The sequence below is a fragment of the Opisthorchis viverrini genome, assembly GCF_000715545.1.
Source record: "Opisthorchis viverrini unplaced genomic scaffold opera_v5_11, whole genome shotgun sequence".
Classification (NCBI taxonomy): Eukaryota; Metazoa; Platyhelminthes; class Trematoda; order Opisthorchiida; family Opisthorchiidae; genus Opisthorchis; species Opisthorchis viverrini.
The window spans coordinates 800752-817112 of NW_008751667.1; the positions used below are offsets into that span (position 1 = coordinate 800752).

A 16361-nucleotide genomic window follows, 5' to 3' on the forward strand; every position below is an offset into this window, starting at 1 on the left:
ATTGGCTTAAGTTGCTCGCTTTCATACGCATAGTTCTACCCAAAGTACCTCTGTGGGTACTCCAGACCACAAATCTTCCCGCTTTGGTACATCATATTTTCCAAGCTTCAGTGTTTGAACAACTCAGGTTTCCAAACGCGCCATTGGTAATCGGGATAAACGAAAAGCTGAACCTAATGTATCTTTGTCTGAATCGCTTCCTCAAAGCATTCATCGATTTTATGACTACACAACTATCGGACCTTGGAGCAGACTGCTCCGAGAACGGATGCTTTTACTCTCCTAAGGTGCAGTTCATATTTGCTCTTAAATGCTCTAGCTGAGTCTTCGTTCAAAAGTATTGTTTGTATGCTTATGTGCTTGTAAAATCTAGGCCTGGGATCTAGAACAACTCAACAGGTTTCTGAGCTACCTAAACATTTGTACCACATTCCTGGATAGGTGCATGTTGATCGGTACTCCGAGTCTTCCTGACTTGGTCAAATGAATTCCTTTATCAGAAACACCAGAATACTCAGGACGCTTCCATTCACGCTTAGTCTCCCGTCGGTGTGATAAGAGAACTCGTTTCGGAATTCGATGTCAGTCGAAAGCGGTTGGGTTGAATGTTCCTATGGTGAATCTATTTCGGACTCACAAGCAAACTACTGATGGGGGCGCAAGTAGCTTGACACCGGTGTGATTTACGCGAAGGCGCGCTATGGTGGTAATGCCCCCGAAATTCGCCAGTAAGGTACCATTCGAAGGACAGTCGTCTGGGGATTTATGGCCTAGTGTGTCAATACAGAAGTAAAGCAACAGCTGTCGAAGAACCACAAGAAGTACCACTTCTAAACACTGTTCGGGGGAACGGGGATGGAGTGCAGCATCACAGAACTGCCCAAAGTTCCCGAACAAAGGGATATTGCCGGAAACAACTTGAAGAAGTTGATACCTCCACAGTGACAAAAGTAAAAGCACAAGATCAGGTGAATAGTCCTGCCTCACGTCAAGAACGTCTGAGCTCACATCAAAAATGTTATAGCTTGGAACCACGAGAGAGGTCAAGCACAGAACTCAATCCATTACCGACGAGAGCAGAGTGAGTCGAACTCAAAGTTCACGTGGTTGCCCGAGAACCAGGACACAGGATAATAGATCAGCCAATAGAGTCGCTTGATCCAACAATCCACCATAATATAATGTTTGACCTGGCTAGAAGTACGTCCCTATTCAATGCATAACCCTAATGCACCCTTATGCTGTGTATCCTAACAACGCACTGGCGAAGCAATCTTGATTGGTAATGGAACGTCTGAAACTCTAGCTCATGGAATAAACCAACGACTATGAAGCATTTTGATGCACATGGTTCCAACCAACATCACTGATTGGTGGATTTTCATGATCCGTGCGTTTAACCGTTTAGCACAACTACAAAATACAAAAATAGTCTGTCGTCCTCAATCACTTACTCCTTTGCGCAAGCCCGGAATCCACGTTGTCAAGGAAGCATTCACCAAGAGCTCATCGAATCCAAAGCACGCGTCCAACAGAAAACCTCGCTGATAACATCCTGGAGTATCTTGTGTGGTTAGGTGTACAGCACAAGTCCGATGGATCGATTGTAAGTTATGCACTCTGAGACGTTCCATTTCAATCCCGTCGGACAACTCCACCGGTTGATTCATACGAATGACTGACTTATTAGTGAGCAAATTTTGAAGTAGTACATCGATAAGTTGATCCAATGCACCCGATCCTAAGTCGATTGGTGGGTCGATCAGTGGACAAGATTTTTCGACTGTGACTGGAACGCGAAAAAGGTATTTACAAAAAGTGATCATTTTTAGAAATAAACAAATGTATTTGCAAGTAATGTGTCCATGTTTAGTCACAGCATGCGCAAATCACTCTCCACGGTTTACTTTGGTCTTTGAAAGGCATTTATTTGAGATTTTGTGATGAAGCGACTGATTCTGAAGCCCACTTTATATTTTTCTAGTCTTATTGTTGTAGTTCTTTTATTTCCTATCGCAATTTTATCAACATACTTCATTGATTTCGTGTCACGTCCCAAAGTCTTTCCACGTAAGTCCCCTTAGCAGCCATAAAACTGTTCCGTGGACTACGTTTAGGTTATTCGATTCTTGGTGTCTAAGAGGTAACCTATTCATCAGCTGTTTGTACGGAGGCGATCAGCTGTCTGTGTGCACACAGAAGTCGTTCGGAAGTTTCCATGAGCGCTTGTTTCTGTTGTTTCGAAGTGGCAGAAATCTTGATGTGGACAGAACTTGATATGACAGAATGGAATGATATATGTTGCTAAAAGTTTCTGCGCTGTCCCACTTCCACGCACGTGCTTGGTTGGGCAATGTGGCGACTAACCGATGTGAGTGACGTTCGTACGGTCAGCTTCTGTCCACATAGTCTGACTGTGTGTAGACAACCCGTCACTGCCGTCTTCCTGGATGGGGACCCCGAGACAGGCCACATTAATGGCTAGAGACATTGGCCAGTCATGCCCTCAATGGCGCTCGTGCATCCAGACTATTACTTGCAATGCACAGCTACTTTTCCACCCCACACTTGACAGCCCACTGACAGTGCTGGATTTATGCACCAATTTATCATCTCCCGCCTGCAATGCGCAGCTACCTACCCCCCTCCCCAAAATCATCGATGAACGAAACTGCGGCAGCTACAACCACTGTACGACGAGTACGCGGTTATTACAGCTGTCAATGATGATGATGATGAGACACCCCCGATTTGCCCTAGGTCTCCCTCTCTGTCCCTTTATTTCCACTATTTATCAGTTGTGCGGTAGTGAAGCATCAGAGTTTTCCTCTGGTGTCTGAATCATTCGTTTTTCCACAGTTCTCCGCCAATCCTTCCACAGTCGTACTAGACAGTTGAAATTAAAGGCTGGACTGCAGTTTCTATCTTATTCGAGCTAACCAGTGGGTTCACATTCCCCGTTCTATGTGGACTGGAATCCTGTTGAACAACTTTGTGTGCAACTGGTCTACGGGACAGAAACCCGATCCACGTTGTGCTTTGACCTTATTGTGCCTGGTTGGAGACACTAGAAGATATGGCTGCCAACCGATGTCAGTGGCGTTCTTGTTGTCAGTTTCTGTCCAGATCGCCTGAGTGAATGTCTGGAGGTGTAGGCACTTCGGAATGATTGTGTTAAGCTAGCACTAAGTTCCTTCCCCGTCCACCTTTATTCTTTTCTTCACAATCAGGCTTTCAATTTAATCATGGTTGTACGGCAGCGAAGCATCGGCGTTGAACACTGATGTCATGCTGTCGATGATGATGATGACTGTCTGTGTGACTTGAGATGATAGGCTCTAATCTTTCTGTTGGAGCCACCCCGTCAAAGCAGCTGGTTTGCTATTTTAGAGCTTTAGAAGACCGTATCTTAACATCCGTCTTCTTACGTTTCTTGGCTCGCTAAACTGTCTTTCTTTGTTTAGCTTGAGCACAGTCCGACCAACATTAGTGACCAAAGTCGGTCACACGATCAGTATGTGACCGCAGCATTACTCGCTTCCGATCGTCGCCTTGAAAACCAGTTGCTCCCCACTGTAATGTAATGTAAGTTGACGATACGTTGCACAGAACGGACACCAGAAACAAAAATATTAATACGAAAAGTATAAGGTAACTTGAACGAAATAGCACAACTATAGTTACTTTTACGTCGTCACTCGAAGAACCAGTCAACATGTGACCACGTGATGTATATTCGGTGGTTGAAAAATGAATGGCGCTACACCCTCTCTAGGCGCCAGTTAAGCATAATGCTGATCAGCCGCTCGTTCATTTGTTCATTCTACTACCCTGGAGGTCGCAGTTTCGAGACTCAATGGAATTTTGTGAGATACGCACTGCCGGTGCTTCGCAAAGAGGACTGTACAGTTTCTAATCACTTTTTCTGCATATTTTGGCTTCATGTACAGAACTAAATCTCCATCAAAAATTCCCAACCAACAGAGGTGTACTATTATTTATCAAACTACACTAAAGATACTCAGCTGAAGGTCATTCCACGATGCCCATCCAACCCAAACGTCTACTGCTCGATTAAGGAGATGTCCCTCATATACTTAAATCCACCTAAAGGCAACGTAAAGATTTCATAAAGGAAACTACTCACAATGTTGCTGAAAACTCTTTGACAGCCCACGCGGAAGTTTCCATGAGCGCTTGTTTCTGTTGTTTCGAAGTGGCAGAAATCTTGATGTGGACAGAACTTGATATGACAGAATGGAATGATATATGTTGCTAAAAGTTTCTGCGCTGTCCCACTTCCACGCACGTGCTTGGTTGGGCAATGTGGCGACTAACCGATGTGAGTGACGTTCGTACGGTCAGCTTCTGTCCACATAGTCTGACTGTGTGTAGACAACCCGTCACTGCCGTCTTCCTGGATGGGGACCCCGAGACAGGCCACATTAATGGCTAGAGACATTGGCCAGTCATGCCCTCAATGGCGCTCGTGCATCCAGACTATTACTTGCAATGCACAGCTACTTTTCCACCCCACACTTGACAACCCACTGACAGTGCTGGATTTATGCACCAATTTATCATCTCCCGCCTGCAATGCGCAGCTACCTACCCCCCTCCCCAAAATCATCGATGAACGAAACTGCGGCAGCTACAACCACTGTACGACGAGTACGCGGTTATTACAGCTGTCAATGATGATGATGATGAGACACCCCCGATTTGCCCTAGGTCTCCCTCTCTGTCCCTTTATTTCCACTATTTATCAGTTGTGCGGTAGTGAAGCATCAGAGTTTTCCTCTGGTGTCTGAATCATTCGTTTTTCCACAGTTCTCCGCCAATCCTTCCACAGTCATACTAGACAGTTGAAATTAAAGGCTGGACTGCAGTTTCTATCTTATTCGAGCTAACCAGTGGGTTCACATTCCCCGTTCTATGTGGACTGGAATCCTGTTGAACAACTTTGTGTGCAACTGGTCTACGGGACAGAAACCCGATCCACGTTGTGCTTTGACCTTATTGTGCCTGGTTGGAGACACTAGAAGATATGGCTGCCAACCGATGTCAGTGGCGTTCTTGTTGTCAGTTTCTGTCCAGATCGCCTGANNNGTGTAGGCACTTCGGAATGATTGTGTTAAGCTAGCACTAAGTTCCTTCCCCGTCCACCTTTATTCTTTTCTTCACAATCAGGCTTTCAATTTAATCATGGTTGTACGGCAGCGAAGCATCGGCGTTGAACACTGATGTCATGCTGTCGATGATGATGATGACTGTCTGTGTGACTTGAGATGATAGGCTCTAATCTTTCTGTTGGAGCCACCCCGTCAAAGCAGCTGGTTTGCTATTTTAGAGCTTTAGAAGACCGTATCTTAACATCCGTCTTCTTACGTTTCTTGGCTCGCTAAACTGTCTTTCTTTGTTTAGCTTGAGCACAGTCCGACCAACATTAGTGACCAAAGTCGGTCACACGATCAGTATGTGACCGCAGCATTACTCGCTTCCGATCGTCGCCTTGAAAACCAGTTGCTCCCCACTGTAATGTAATGTAAGTTGACGATACGTTGCACAGAACGGACACCAGAAACAAAAATATTAATACGAAAAGTATAAGGTAACTTGAACGAAATAGCACAACTATAGTTACTTTTACGTCGTCACTCGAAGAACCAGTCAACATGTGACCACGTGATGTATATTCGGTGGTTGAAAAATGAATGGCGCTACACCCTCTCTAGGCGCCAGTTAAGCATAATGCTGATCAGCCGCTCGTTCATTTGTTCATTCTACTACCCTGGAGGTCGCAGTTTCGAGACTCAATGGAATTTTGTGAGATACGCACTGCCGGTGCTTCGCAAAGAGGACTGTACAGTTTCTAATCACTTTTTCTGCATATTTTGGCTTCATGTACAGAACTAAATCTCCATCAAAAATTCCCAACCAACAGAGGTGTACTATTATTTATCAAACTACACTAAAGATACTCAGCTGAAGGTCATTCCACGATGCCCATCCAACCCAAACGTCTACTGCTCGATTAAGGAGATGTCCCTCATATACTTAAATCCACCTAAAGGCAACGTAAAGATTTCATAAAGGAAACTACTCACAATGTTGCTGAAAACTCTTTGACAGCCCACGACCGGTTTCGCCCTTCTTGGGGATCATCAGGTAGGCACAGTCCCCAAATTGATTCGCAAATGAGTGTATTTCTCGAGAACAGTGCAATTTGGGTTCAAGTAGATCATAAGGTTGACAGAAACTTGGGGACTGCACCTACCTGATGAGCCCCAAGAAGGGTGGAACCGGTCGTGGGCTGTCAAAGAGTTTTCAGGAACCTTGTGAGTAATTTCCTTCATGAAAATATACTGCGATATCTTGAATATCGTGCCAACTGAATTATGAGGTGGCCCGTGTACAGCATATTCAGTTGTAGAATATCATAAAATAGAGATCCAGCTGAGTTTCCCTGAAAACCAAATTGATTTGCAAATGAGTGTATTTCTCGAGCAACGTAAAGATCTTTGCGTGTGACCAGTGCCCGGACCGTTAGAAAAGAGTTTCTCCAGAGAGATGAACTTTTTGTGGATTCAATAACCCACTGTTCATGACACTTACTGCGTTGCTTAAATTTGAATACCAAAAGCGTAGCTGTTGATATAGGAACATATCTATAACTTGTGAGATTGCGCACAAGTCCTCGATTTTGATCTACGTGAATGCATGTGCGCCGTCCGTCTGGGCGCGTGGTTCGTCTCGGAACGTTGGCAATGGCCTTGGCGCGGTAGCTAAGTGACCTTGAGTGTTATTGTTATCTGGCCGTGTTAATTCATGTAATGTGGCGTTTTCGTGAACATCAGTTTGACAGGACTAATCAAGAGTGAACTGGTCATTATTTTAGGAGGCGTGCTTACACTGAATCACCATTGATTCGAGCAAAAAGATTGGGTCTGAAAATTTTAGGCTTAAGCAGGAGCATTCTTGTGGAAACTATCCTCAGTGATGCAACCGATAGAATGCGATCAACGCAAGAATGGAAGAATACTTACTCGGAGTGTATAACAGTATGACTGCACCGCAGATGACCAGTTCGGTCAAGCTCATTGTTTCTCAGGCTGTTTTGGTGCCTCGGTTATAAATTGCTTCCAAAGGGAGAACTGTCGGTCTGTACATATGTCAACTGCGGTATGTGAGCGGTCTGGTGATCAGCTGACAGTCAGCCTTTTGAGGAATCGATCGGAAAGTCGATAGTTGACATTTTGTCTCACACAAGCCAGTCACACTCATGGTGTTGTTAGTGAAACGCTTCGTGCTCATCCTCTTATCGATTGTTTCAGTTCGCTCATCCGAAAATTTGGAAAATAGGACAGCGGAAGAGCCTGAAATTCCAGATGTCGATGATCCGCTGAAAACCTGCCCCGGGAAGGATGAAAGGAAATTTTATGAAGACCCCATTTCTTGTCTAATCCGTCGATCCGAAATGGCGACAAAGCAACATGTGGGAATTCTCGTGGCTTATGGCTCCAGTGAAACGTTAGAACTCCAATGCCAAGTGTGTAGTGGTGAACGATTATCAAGATTTAAATGGTTCAAAGTCTCCCGCTCGAAGCCCGGTAAGCCAATGATCTTGGTTGAAGATAGGCTAGACAACAAACACTGGGTTCTCGACAAATCGATGCTTGAGGAAGTGATCAGTGAACAAGTCGGGCCCAAAAAGTACAACCCTTGTCTGTGGCGTAAAACCAATACTCTTCACTTTGACGATTTTCAGGTGCCACAGGACTTGGGCACCTATGTTTGCATGCATACGCGATCGGCCACTCACGCTGTCAACAATATTTGGTACCATGTGGACACCATCTTACCTTATGCGCAGTTTGCTGACCCTGTTGACTTGCCAGCCAAACATCAGATGCATAGTAGAGTAGAATCATTGTCTCAAATTCGGACACTTCAAGAAACACTGGATCATGATTTGGCTGTATTGCCGGATTTTGTAGACATGTATTTTGATACGCTGCAAATCACCTCTCGTTTGTTCAACAATCTACCCAGGTCAACTCAGTGTGGTGAGGTTCCCGTTCGCTCAGATCGTGCCTGCTTCGTGCGCATTCAGCCAGAAGTGATGTCCCAATTGCAATTCGCGGACGAACCGAATAAATTAATCTACAATGTCCTACGACATACGTTTGAATTTCTCATTAATTACCAGCTGGCCACGGAGAGCAGTCAGCGAGTGGTACGTCAGGAAGCGGCCAGAAGAAAGGCCGCTGAACTCGGATTTTACATGCAAATCAACGATACGGAAATATATGTTCCTTGCACTTACACACTGTTCAAACATCTACCCGACCTGGATGGGGCGTTCAATCCGCTTGGCAAAAGGGGACTGTATTCTGAGATGGTCTACGACTTTGCTTGTCCAGAACTAGACCCAATGGATTTGATCAACTTGGCATTGGAACGAGATGTCACCAGGATGAAAGTTCAAATGCTCGGACTGACGGATGTCCGCTTCATGAAAATCGAGAAGGTCGGCGTGGAAGGGAAGGCATTTCTACGCATATCATGTAATTTGGATCCCCAGGCGAATTGCTCCGGCTGGAGAAGTGACGCTTTGTGGAAATTTAAGTCCGAGGTATCCTTCCACAGACGAACCATGATGAATGAACGAATCTATATGAGCGAAAACTGTGATCTGGTTATAACCAACCTAGAACGCAATGACAGTGGGAACTACGAGTGTTTTGTGCGTGATCCACGCAACCCAGCTGCTTGGCAGCGTGTTCCCCACATTGCCTATCGCGTTTCTGTGGAAAAGGCTACTTACAAATGGCCTGAAGAGTCAGATCTCCTAATCGGGATATTCATCCTCATCACGTGGTCTGTGTGTATTTGTATTGCTTGGACGTGTCTGATGGGTTACAATTACCATGTGTATACAGCTGCGCTTGTGATTGCAGCGGCCAGACAAAAACAGTTAAAAGAAGCTTTGGGGGAAGTGATTTCGCAAGACGATGGAGCTATGCCTCAAGAAGAGGATGACGGAGTCGCCATGGAAACATGGGAAAATGATGAAGTGCAGCAAGACGTGGAGGACACTGCGGAAACGGAAGAGGAAGACGAGGTGGTTTCAGAAGACTTATCGGAAGTGGAACCACCGGATGATGAATACAGTGGTCCTGAAAAGACTTCGTCCGTTGAAGCCTAGTCGCTATTTTGACCTGTTGTATTGCTGCTCGAAGGTGCCTTGGATTGTGTTTTCTAGGCTGGAAGTTTTTGACTAAAGTACACTTTCTTGACTCGTCTGGTTTTATCCTGATAGAAGTCAACCATAACCTCGTGTCAAATTCATGCTGCCTCAAAACTGCCTCCCAACATGATACCAGGGTCTAAACAAGTTCACTTAGTATGGTCATTTCGGGGCCAAACGCATATGGCCCCGGATTCATGTGCGTTCATGGGCGTTCAGAACCATCCACTCTTCACTTGTTCCTTAGAGTACGTTTCAGACATAAGGGAAGGTCTTCATTGATCAAACCAACTCGTAGAATATAACATTTTCAATAAGACTTTTCATGTGGTTCGTTCAGATCTGGGAACCCCTGGAACCATGAAGTCAAACTCCACATTCAGATCGAAATAAGATTCCCCATACTCTGAAATAGCGACGCCCAGTGATAATAGTAAGTTTGCTCAAGGTGTAAACTTTCGTTGTCTGAATAAATTGGCTTGAACAGAGTGGATACTTTGTGTGATTCTTATCACGATTCAAACATATTTTGCCCTTTTGAGTGAATCTCTTTTCGAAATGAAGGACACAAAAGTGACGGTAGACTACCTTGAAAATGTCCGTTAGCTCAGAGTTGGCTACTTTTTTTTCACCGCCTGTCCTCTTTCGGCAATGGCTGTGTTTGCCGTTTGTATGAAACTGGTGAATCGTTCTGTGCGTTATGTTTATCTTTGTGTAGTCAACCAAACAGTGCACAGGCGCCAAACATTTGCGGTGACAAAATCAATACCTGAAACCAGTTCGTAATAAAATGTGATCAGCGCGGATCAGTGGATCAAAAACAACACCGGAATGTACTGTTGTCGCGTGGGTTTGATCATTTTCTTGTTACTCATTCAAAAAGAAGGTAGGTTGATAGAGAATGAAACGGATCGACTGTTTTTATGTGAAACAATGATTTGTTTAAGTGCAGCATGTTGACCGTCCCGAGCCCTCAACGAAACTTGACATGCGTCGACCAATTATTTTGCTTCGTTCATTTACCGATCGATACTATGTGTAGGCTGTTCTAGTCGGGTGACTCAACTACAGCATTCGCCGTAATCCTATTGGATTTGATTTTGATTCTGATGATTTTAAGTGGTTATCAATTTACATAAGAGTTATCGAGTTACTTCAGCGCAGAGTAGAGTAATTCTCCTAACACAAGCACCTCTTTGTCCCCTCCTCGGCGTAGCTCTTCCTGGGTCCGATGTGTAAAGTACAACTCCAACACATCAGGTTGCGGAAGAATCGCAGGTAAAAATCATGACAACTCCCAGGAATGTTTTACTGGAAGAAGTACATACATACGTCAGCTTTAATAACAGCACACTTGTCCTACAGTGTTCATAGCTACGACAGCTTCGTTCACCGATTGTTTGGGGGCATGAGTAGATACCTGCGCATTGGAGATCATGGCTAATATAATTGGTGCCGAAGTACAGGGTTTTCATTGGGCTTTTCTTTGGGGAGATTTGGAGGGACTGTGCATTGAAGTCAATAGCTTGGATACACTGAGGTCGCGTCTGATTCATTTTTGACAATATCTCTAACCATCAGTGAGTCCCGTCTCGGGGTCTCCATCCGGGAAGACGGCAATGACCAGCGCAGATGAGTTTGTTTTCATACACAACTACTAAGTTATCGTTTAACCTCCCCTGGCTCGTTTCCACCCTTCACGTAGTTTTGCGTTAAGAGCCCCTCCAGAACGCCGGTCGGCTGGCATACGGAGCACCACAGGTCCTTGCCTGATCAGGGTCGGTCAACAGCCGCCCTTCAAGGGGAAGCATTTCGACCGGCCATCACGACGTTTGCTCATCTACTAACGCGAGCCGTCTGCGATGGGCTTGTGGGAGCGCGTATGAAAATTGCGTTTGATCCCAGGTCAGTTACATGTGCACACAGCCTGATGTGCGATGCCTAGTGCCTGGACTGACTGGTCTTTGAAACCGGTGGATTTGTTGTCCACTGTTCTACTGTAATGCTCACGTGGAATGTGGTTGATCCCACCAAAGTCGCTGTAGAAAACCCGTAGAGCATCTGGGCCAGAAAGCCCCGCTGCAGACTGAACGTTCAAGCAGTCAACCGACTTAGCAACCGCTGACAATAATGTGTGCTTACCCAACACCGATCGGACGACCTGGATCGAGGTAGAAAATGCACTTTAATTACCACAGGAACCCTTATAAGTTTTGCACCCGCTTGTTCCCAATAAATCTGTCGTGTTCCTTGTTAGCGAGTCTTTCCGACATTAGGGCACTGGAGCGGATACAGCAGTTACTCACGATAGTAACTTTGACTGTGTCTTGTGTGGTTGTCTTCGACAACGTCACGTGATTACGCCAGTAGTATGCACCATTGACCGGGCCCAGTCAACAGGCTTGGTCACAGATAAATCAGCTCATTCAATCGAGGATTGAACAACAAAAAGGCACATCTGAATCGTGCCGGACCAATTGATCCTGTAACAACGTGCGTTCGTTGTCGAATTGTACATGTCAAGATGCTTCCGACTGTTAAAAAACGTCAGAATCGACCAGAATTTCTCTATATCCATTTTTTTTCATTTGGGCACTGGAGCGGATACAGCAGTTACTCACGATAGTAACTTTGACTGTGTCTTGTGTGGTTGTCTTCGACAACGTCACGTGATTACGCCAGTAGTATGCACCATTGACCGGGCCCAGTAAACCACGGGAGCGCTCTGAAAAATGCGGTTGTACTTATCTTGTCTAGACCCACAAGGTCAAGTGCATTAATGACATTCTGATTGGTCGTGACCGTCATAAATCAGAATCACTGATGAAACTAACAACCGGATTCACCAAACCTGTTCGAAGGACTCAAGTAGTCCTCTTTTTCATAATGTTTTAGTAGTCAGTACGTCTTTTCGCCCTTGATTTCAGACAGTCGTTAATGACAGCTTGCCAGTACCCAAGATAGGTGATTGTATTCACGTTCATCACGGTAATTCACGAGACTGAGTTCTTTGCAACTGCTTTCTTCAAAACAGTCTTTACAGACGCTGTGATTTAATACACTAAAATGTCAAACCTTGACGTGTGGGAGTTTTACACTGGCTGATCCAAGTGAATAAATAGCAAATCACGTGACTGCCTCTGCGTTGTTCAAATTGGCCATTCGGTGGTCGAATTGACAAGTGGCTGCTGGACTCTGTTGCATAAATAAATATCTAGCAACATCAGGCACCTGAAGTTTGTATAAACAATGGCGCGAGGTAGAATCTTACAAAATCTTTCAGGCAGTCATTTCCAAATCCTATGGCTCAACTCCATCCTTTGTTAACCCGGTAGGCACAGGTATCTTCCCGTAGAGATATATGCTGTTAACTTTATCCCCGCCCACAACTTCCTGGTTGATCGCTAACCTGGTAAATAGACGGCAAATGTGGGTTGTATAATCTCCGCTTTAATTTGTCAATCTTTTGCATTGCTTTCTTGTTCTTAGCCATCTCATAATAGTTGGCCTTGTACTTCTGAATGTAGCCTATTGCAAAACCTCCAGCGAGCCATCCGTAGTTCCTTTGAGGCCGTTGTTTGATAGTTGTCCATTTGGGTTGACTTCGGCCTTTAGCAGCACTTATCTGCTCTTCGCTCGCGCTCTCCCTTGAAATTCACATCACTATCTTAGGTCTGAAAATGGTTCTAAAGCAACTAAGATTTTTACGGTCAATCAGTTAAATCCCTTCCAGTAAAGTACACATGACTCTGTCTGACCCATCTGCTACAGAAAACAATCCCGCAGAAGAGATGAATACAAATTCGTCACTTTGTGACTGCAAATAAGACAAGCGATTATGAATGATCTCTCCAGAATAAGAGCACTGACAGTCTTCACTGGTGCCTAGTGGTCACAAACTGGACAGATAACTAGCTGCAGTAGTTTCCTGAAGGTAACTACTCACAAGAATGGCGAAGCCTATCACGGGCTCTCGGGAAGTCTTCAGTAGGCTTACAAGTAGTTTCCTTCATGAAAATATACTGCGATATCTAGAATATCGTGCCAACTAAAACTCTGGGCTGCACATTCGTTCATGGAATATCATAAACGATGGATTCAGCTTGCATTCTGTTTGTTCAAACCGAATTGATGTGCAAATGTGTGTCCTTCCGGTAGGTCTGACTTGGCCCGATAAAGCAACACAAATCGAATCCAAAACGAGCCTTGTTCTAGGAAGTGGCTCTGCTCCCAGTATCTGCTTGTTTCTGACTTTATTGAGCAATCTGGGATTGGCAGTGGTCCTGTATATAGAATTTGAAAGCAGAGACATCTTTCACATGGACCCAATCAACTTCTTGAGCGAAGCGCTTTTGCTCGATTGAAATGTGGTCATAAAATCTCTTTATCAAGGGGTATTCATCACATGGAATGACAGACAGTTCCGCTCCGACCACGAATCCGTTTGCACCAAAGGCATTCGTGATAGTGTCCAGATGCACCTCGTTTCGGAGTCTGTCGGTAACTTGCTTGAAGTAAGTTCGGTGACCCCCCATTTTCGGCCTCCTGGATAGCGAAATTCGGCAGAAATTTTATGTTCTTGCACTGCAGTGACGAGACAACTTCTAAGCCCAATGGTTTGTAGTGGAAGGTCAGCGGATGATAGATGTTCAGAACGAATGTTGGAGAATTTCCGTGAGTCTTCATCTGCTATCGCGTACCGATTAGGAGTAGAGAGATAATCTCGAAACAAGGAATCTCCAGAGTGATCATTCTTCAATGAGGATCCAGAGTGGTCCATAACCCGTGGGTGACGTAGCCTGCTTGTCTTCCAGCAAGCACCCGTGAGAGCTTTTCTTGAGTGACTGAATATGAAACTGTCTATTCTAGTACCTAATCAGGCTCTGATGTGGTTTACTTCTAGGATAGTGGTCAGCAGAACCATTTCGGCACGTAAGGAACTTTCGATTATCGACATTTCCTCATGATGATGCAGGAACCGCGAGAACCTTTGTAAGAGAACCTAGTTGACATCCTAGTATGTCGTTTGTCTCACAATACTATCCCTGAACATCGAAACTATAGGCCACAGTCAACGCTTTCTTATTCCTGTGCGTTTTTTAATTGCTCTCCAATACATTCCCACTTTAGTTGCTACCAAGAGTTGTGTTGCCTTTGGTGACTTCTCAAAATCCGAGGTTGTCTACCCACACGTACATCTACGATTCTTTTGATCGTGTCCTTATCGCAGCAGCGGTTATGTGAACCGATGGGACCACCTATAGAGAGCTTCTGAAGGTGTTGGTCTTGCTTCAGCTTCACACATTATGATCCTGGTGCATGTGTACTGACACTCGTCCGAAGCGAGTTACGACTGACTGCAAGAGGACCGTCCGAAAAAAAAAGCATTCCTAATCGCAAAAAGCAGATTTGCAAGCTTAACGGAATGTCCAATCAGGTTTGAGCTACTAGAGCGCTTCATCCAAGTTCGGTCACTCTGCCTATACCCAACCCACGATCATATGATTCAGCCACGTGGTCACGTGCCACACAGACATGCATACTGTTTTGGAGATCGATTGACATGTGTCTACATGGATTTTTGAACGGAATATGCATCGATCGCAAACGCGTGCGTGTTTTAGGCCAACGCAGTGCATCCGTTGTGCCCCTACAACACAGCGTTTTATCGAGCCGCTCGCCATTCTTCAGGAGGAAGTAATTAGGTGCACAAACCAATTTGTTGAGTTGATACACTAGTTATTAGGTTGCTGCAAACGGCGTATGCCCGGTTTCGGTAGGCGCAGTCTCCAAGTTTCAGTCAACTTTATGTTCCACTTGAACCCAAATTGGCAGACTTCAACAAGCACACTCACCTACCAATTTGGTTTTGACGGGAGACTCACTTGGAACCCAGCTGAACCTCTCTCTCTCTTATGATGTTCCTTAATAAAATCGATTGTGGGCCGTCGAAGAGTTTCACCAAGCTCATGAGTAGTGTATTAAGCTCGTAAAGTGTATCGTGATATCTTGAATTCCGTATCAGCTAAAACATTAGGCGGTCTCGTGCAGCGCATTCAGTTGCTTAAGAACATCATTATCTGGGTTCCAGGTGAGTATCGTGAAAGCCAAACTGATATGCGAGTGTGGTAATTTGCTCAGCCGTTTGGTCGATGCGGAAGAAAAGATTATGAGCGGCATGGAGTGCGCAGCTGTGACTTATTGATAAGCATCACCTTAAACAGAAGACAGTATGAACCAATAGTGCATAGTTGGTAAGGTCAAATCGAACGTGATTCGCATGGACTAGGCCCCGCATGTCACAGCAGACAGACACAGACAAACGCAGAAGCACGAAACGCACCACTTGCTGTTTTCTAAGAGGGTGTTCGTTTCCAACTTTAGCACAAATATCGAGCACGTCCTCTTTTCCGTAAAAGCCTATGAGTGGGTTCCAGTGCCCGTTCCGTGATCGAAAGATTGCTAAAGAAAGCACCCGCTCGAGTCTCCGGATTTCTCTGCAGGCGTGCTCAACAGGGCATAGTCAGAACGATGATGTGGATGTGACCAGTTCAACCAGGCAGCCATTTTCTGACTGAATCGAGCTTTTAGGCTGTTTATACAACTGTTGGACGGTCGTCACGCACAGGTGAATGCACCACACTTGCACTTTCGGACGGTGATTGACCGTACCCTGAGCATGCGGGATTGTTTGTCCCGCTTGCCAGCACAGATCGGTGAATGAATGAATGAATGCTTAAAGAAACGTCTCCACCATAGCTTGTGATCACACCACGCAACACCGAACGTTTTTCAAGCTGATTTTCGTGTCGCCACATCAAGGAATAAGTTTCGTGTATTTTTTGTAATGCACTACCCATAAGGTTGCTGAAGACTCTTCGGCAGCCCACGACCGCTTTCGTCCTTTCCATTTGGACTCTTCAAGTAGGCGCAGTCCCCGAGTTTCCGTCAACCTTATGTTCTACTTGAAACCACGAAATCAGTAAATTTACACTCATTCCCAAACTAATTTGGTTTTTCGAGAGACTCACCTGGAACCCAGCTGAATCTCTCAATTACATATGTATACATGTAACTCGAATTCTCAAATGTCGTAGCGACTGAAACATGA

General features: G+C 45.1%; 4 protein-coding genes across 4 annotated transcripts in view; 3 read left to right on the forward strand and 1 right to left on the reverse strand.

Moving 5' to 3' along the window:
• The window catches only part of T265_01036 (hypothetical protein), a gene marked incomplete at both ends in the record, with an annotated part of 10603 nt that extends 5059 nt beyond the window's left edge, over window positions 1-5544 (forward strand). The window contains 2 exons of the mRNA XM_009164979.1: window positions 1999-2070; window positions 5425-5544. Coding sequence (XP_009163243.1) covers window positions 1999-2070; window positions 5425-5544 — 192 coding nt within the window. The remainder of the gene's footprint in view (window positions 1-1998; window positions 2071-5424) is intronic.
• T265_01037 (hypothetical protein) overlaps window positions 1-7205 on the reverse strand; it is a gene marked incomplete at both ends in the record, with an annotated part of 12584 nt that extends 5379 nt beyond the window's left edge. Inside the window, 2 exons of the mRNA XM_009164980.1 lie at window positions 1455-1789; window positions 7047-7205. Of these exons, the coding sequence (XP_009163244.1) occupies window positions 1455-1789; window positions 7047-7101 (390 nt within the window). The remainder of the gene's footprint in view (window positions 1-1454; window positions 1790-7046) is intronic.
• A 77-nt stretch (window positions 7206-7282) lies between these two features.
• Window positions 7283-9208, forward strand: T265_01038 (hypothetical protein; the record flags this gene model as incomplete). The annotated part of the gene is made up of 1 exon (XM_009164981.1): window positions 7283-9208. One exon carries the CDS (start codon window positions 7283-7285, stop codon window positions 9206-9208), a length of 1926 nt encoding a protein of 641 aa, XP_009163245.1.
• An 873-nt stretch (window positions 9209-10081) lies between these two features.
• The window catches only part of T265_01039 (hypothetical protein), a gene marked incomplete at both ends in the record, with an annotated part of 11628 nt that continues 5348 nt past the window's right edge, over window positions 10082-16361 (forward strand). Inside the window, one exon of the mRNA XM_009164982.1 lies at window positions 10082-10136. Within this exon, the coding sequence (XP_009163246.1) occupies window positions 10082-10136 (55 nt within the window). The remainder of the gene's footprint in view (window positions 10137-16361) is intronic.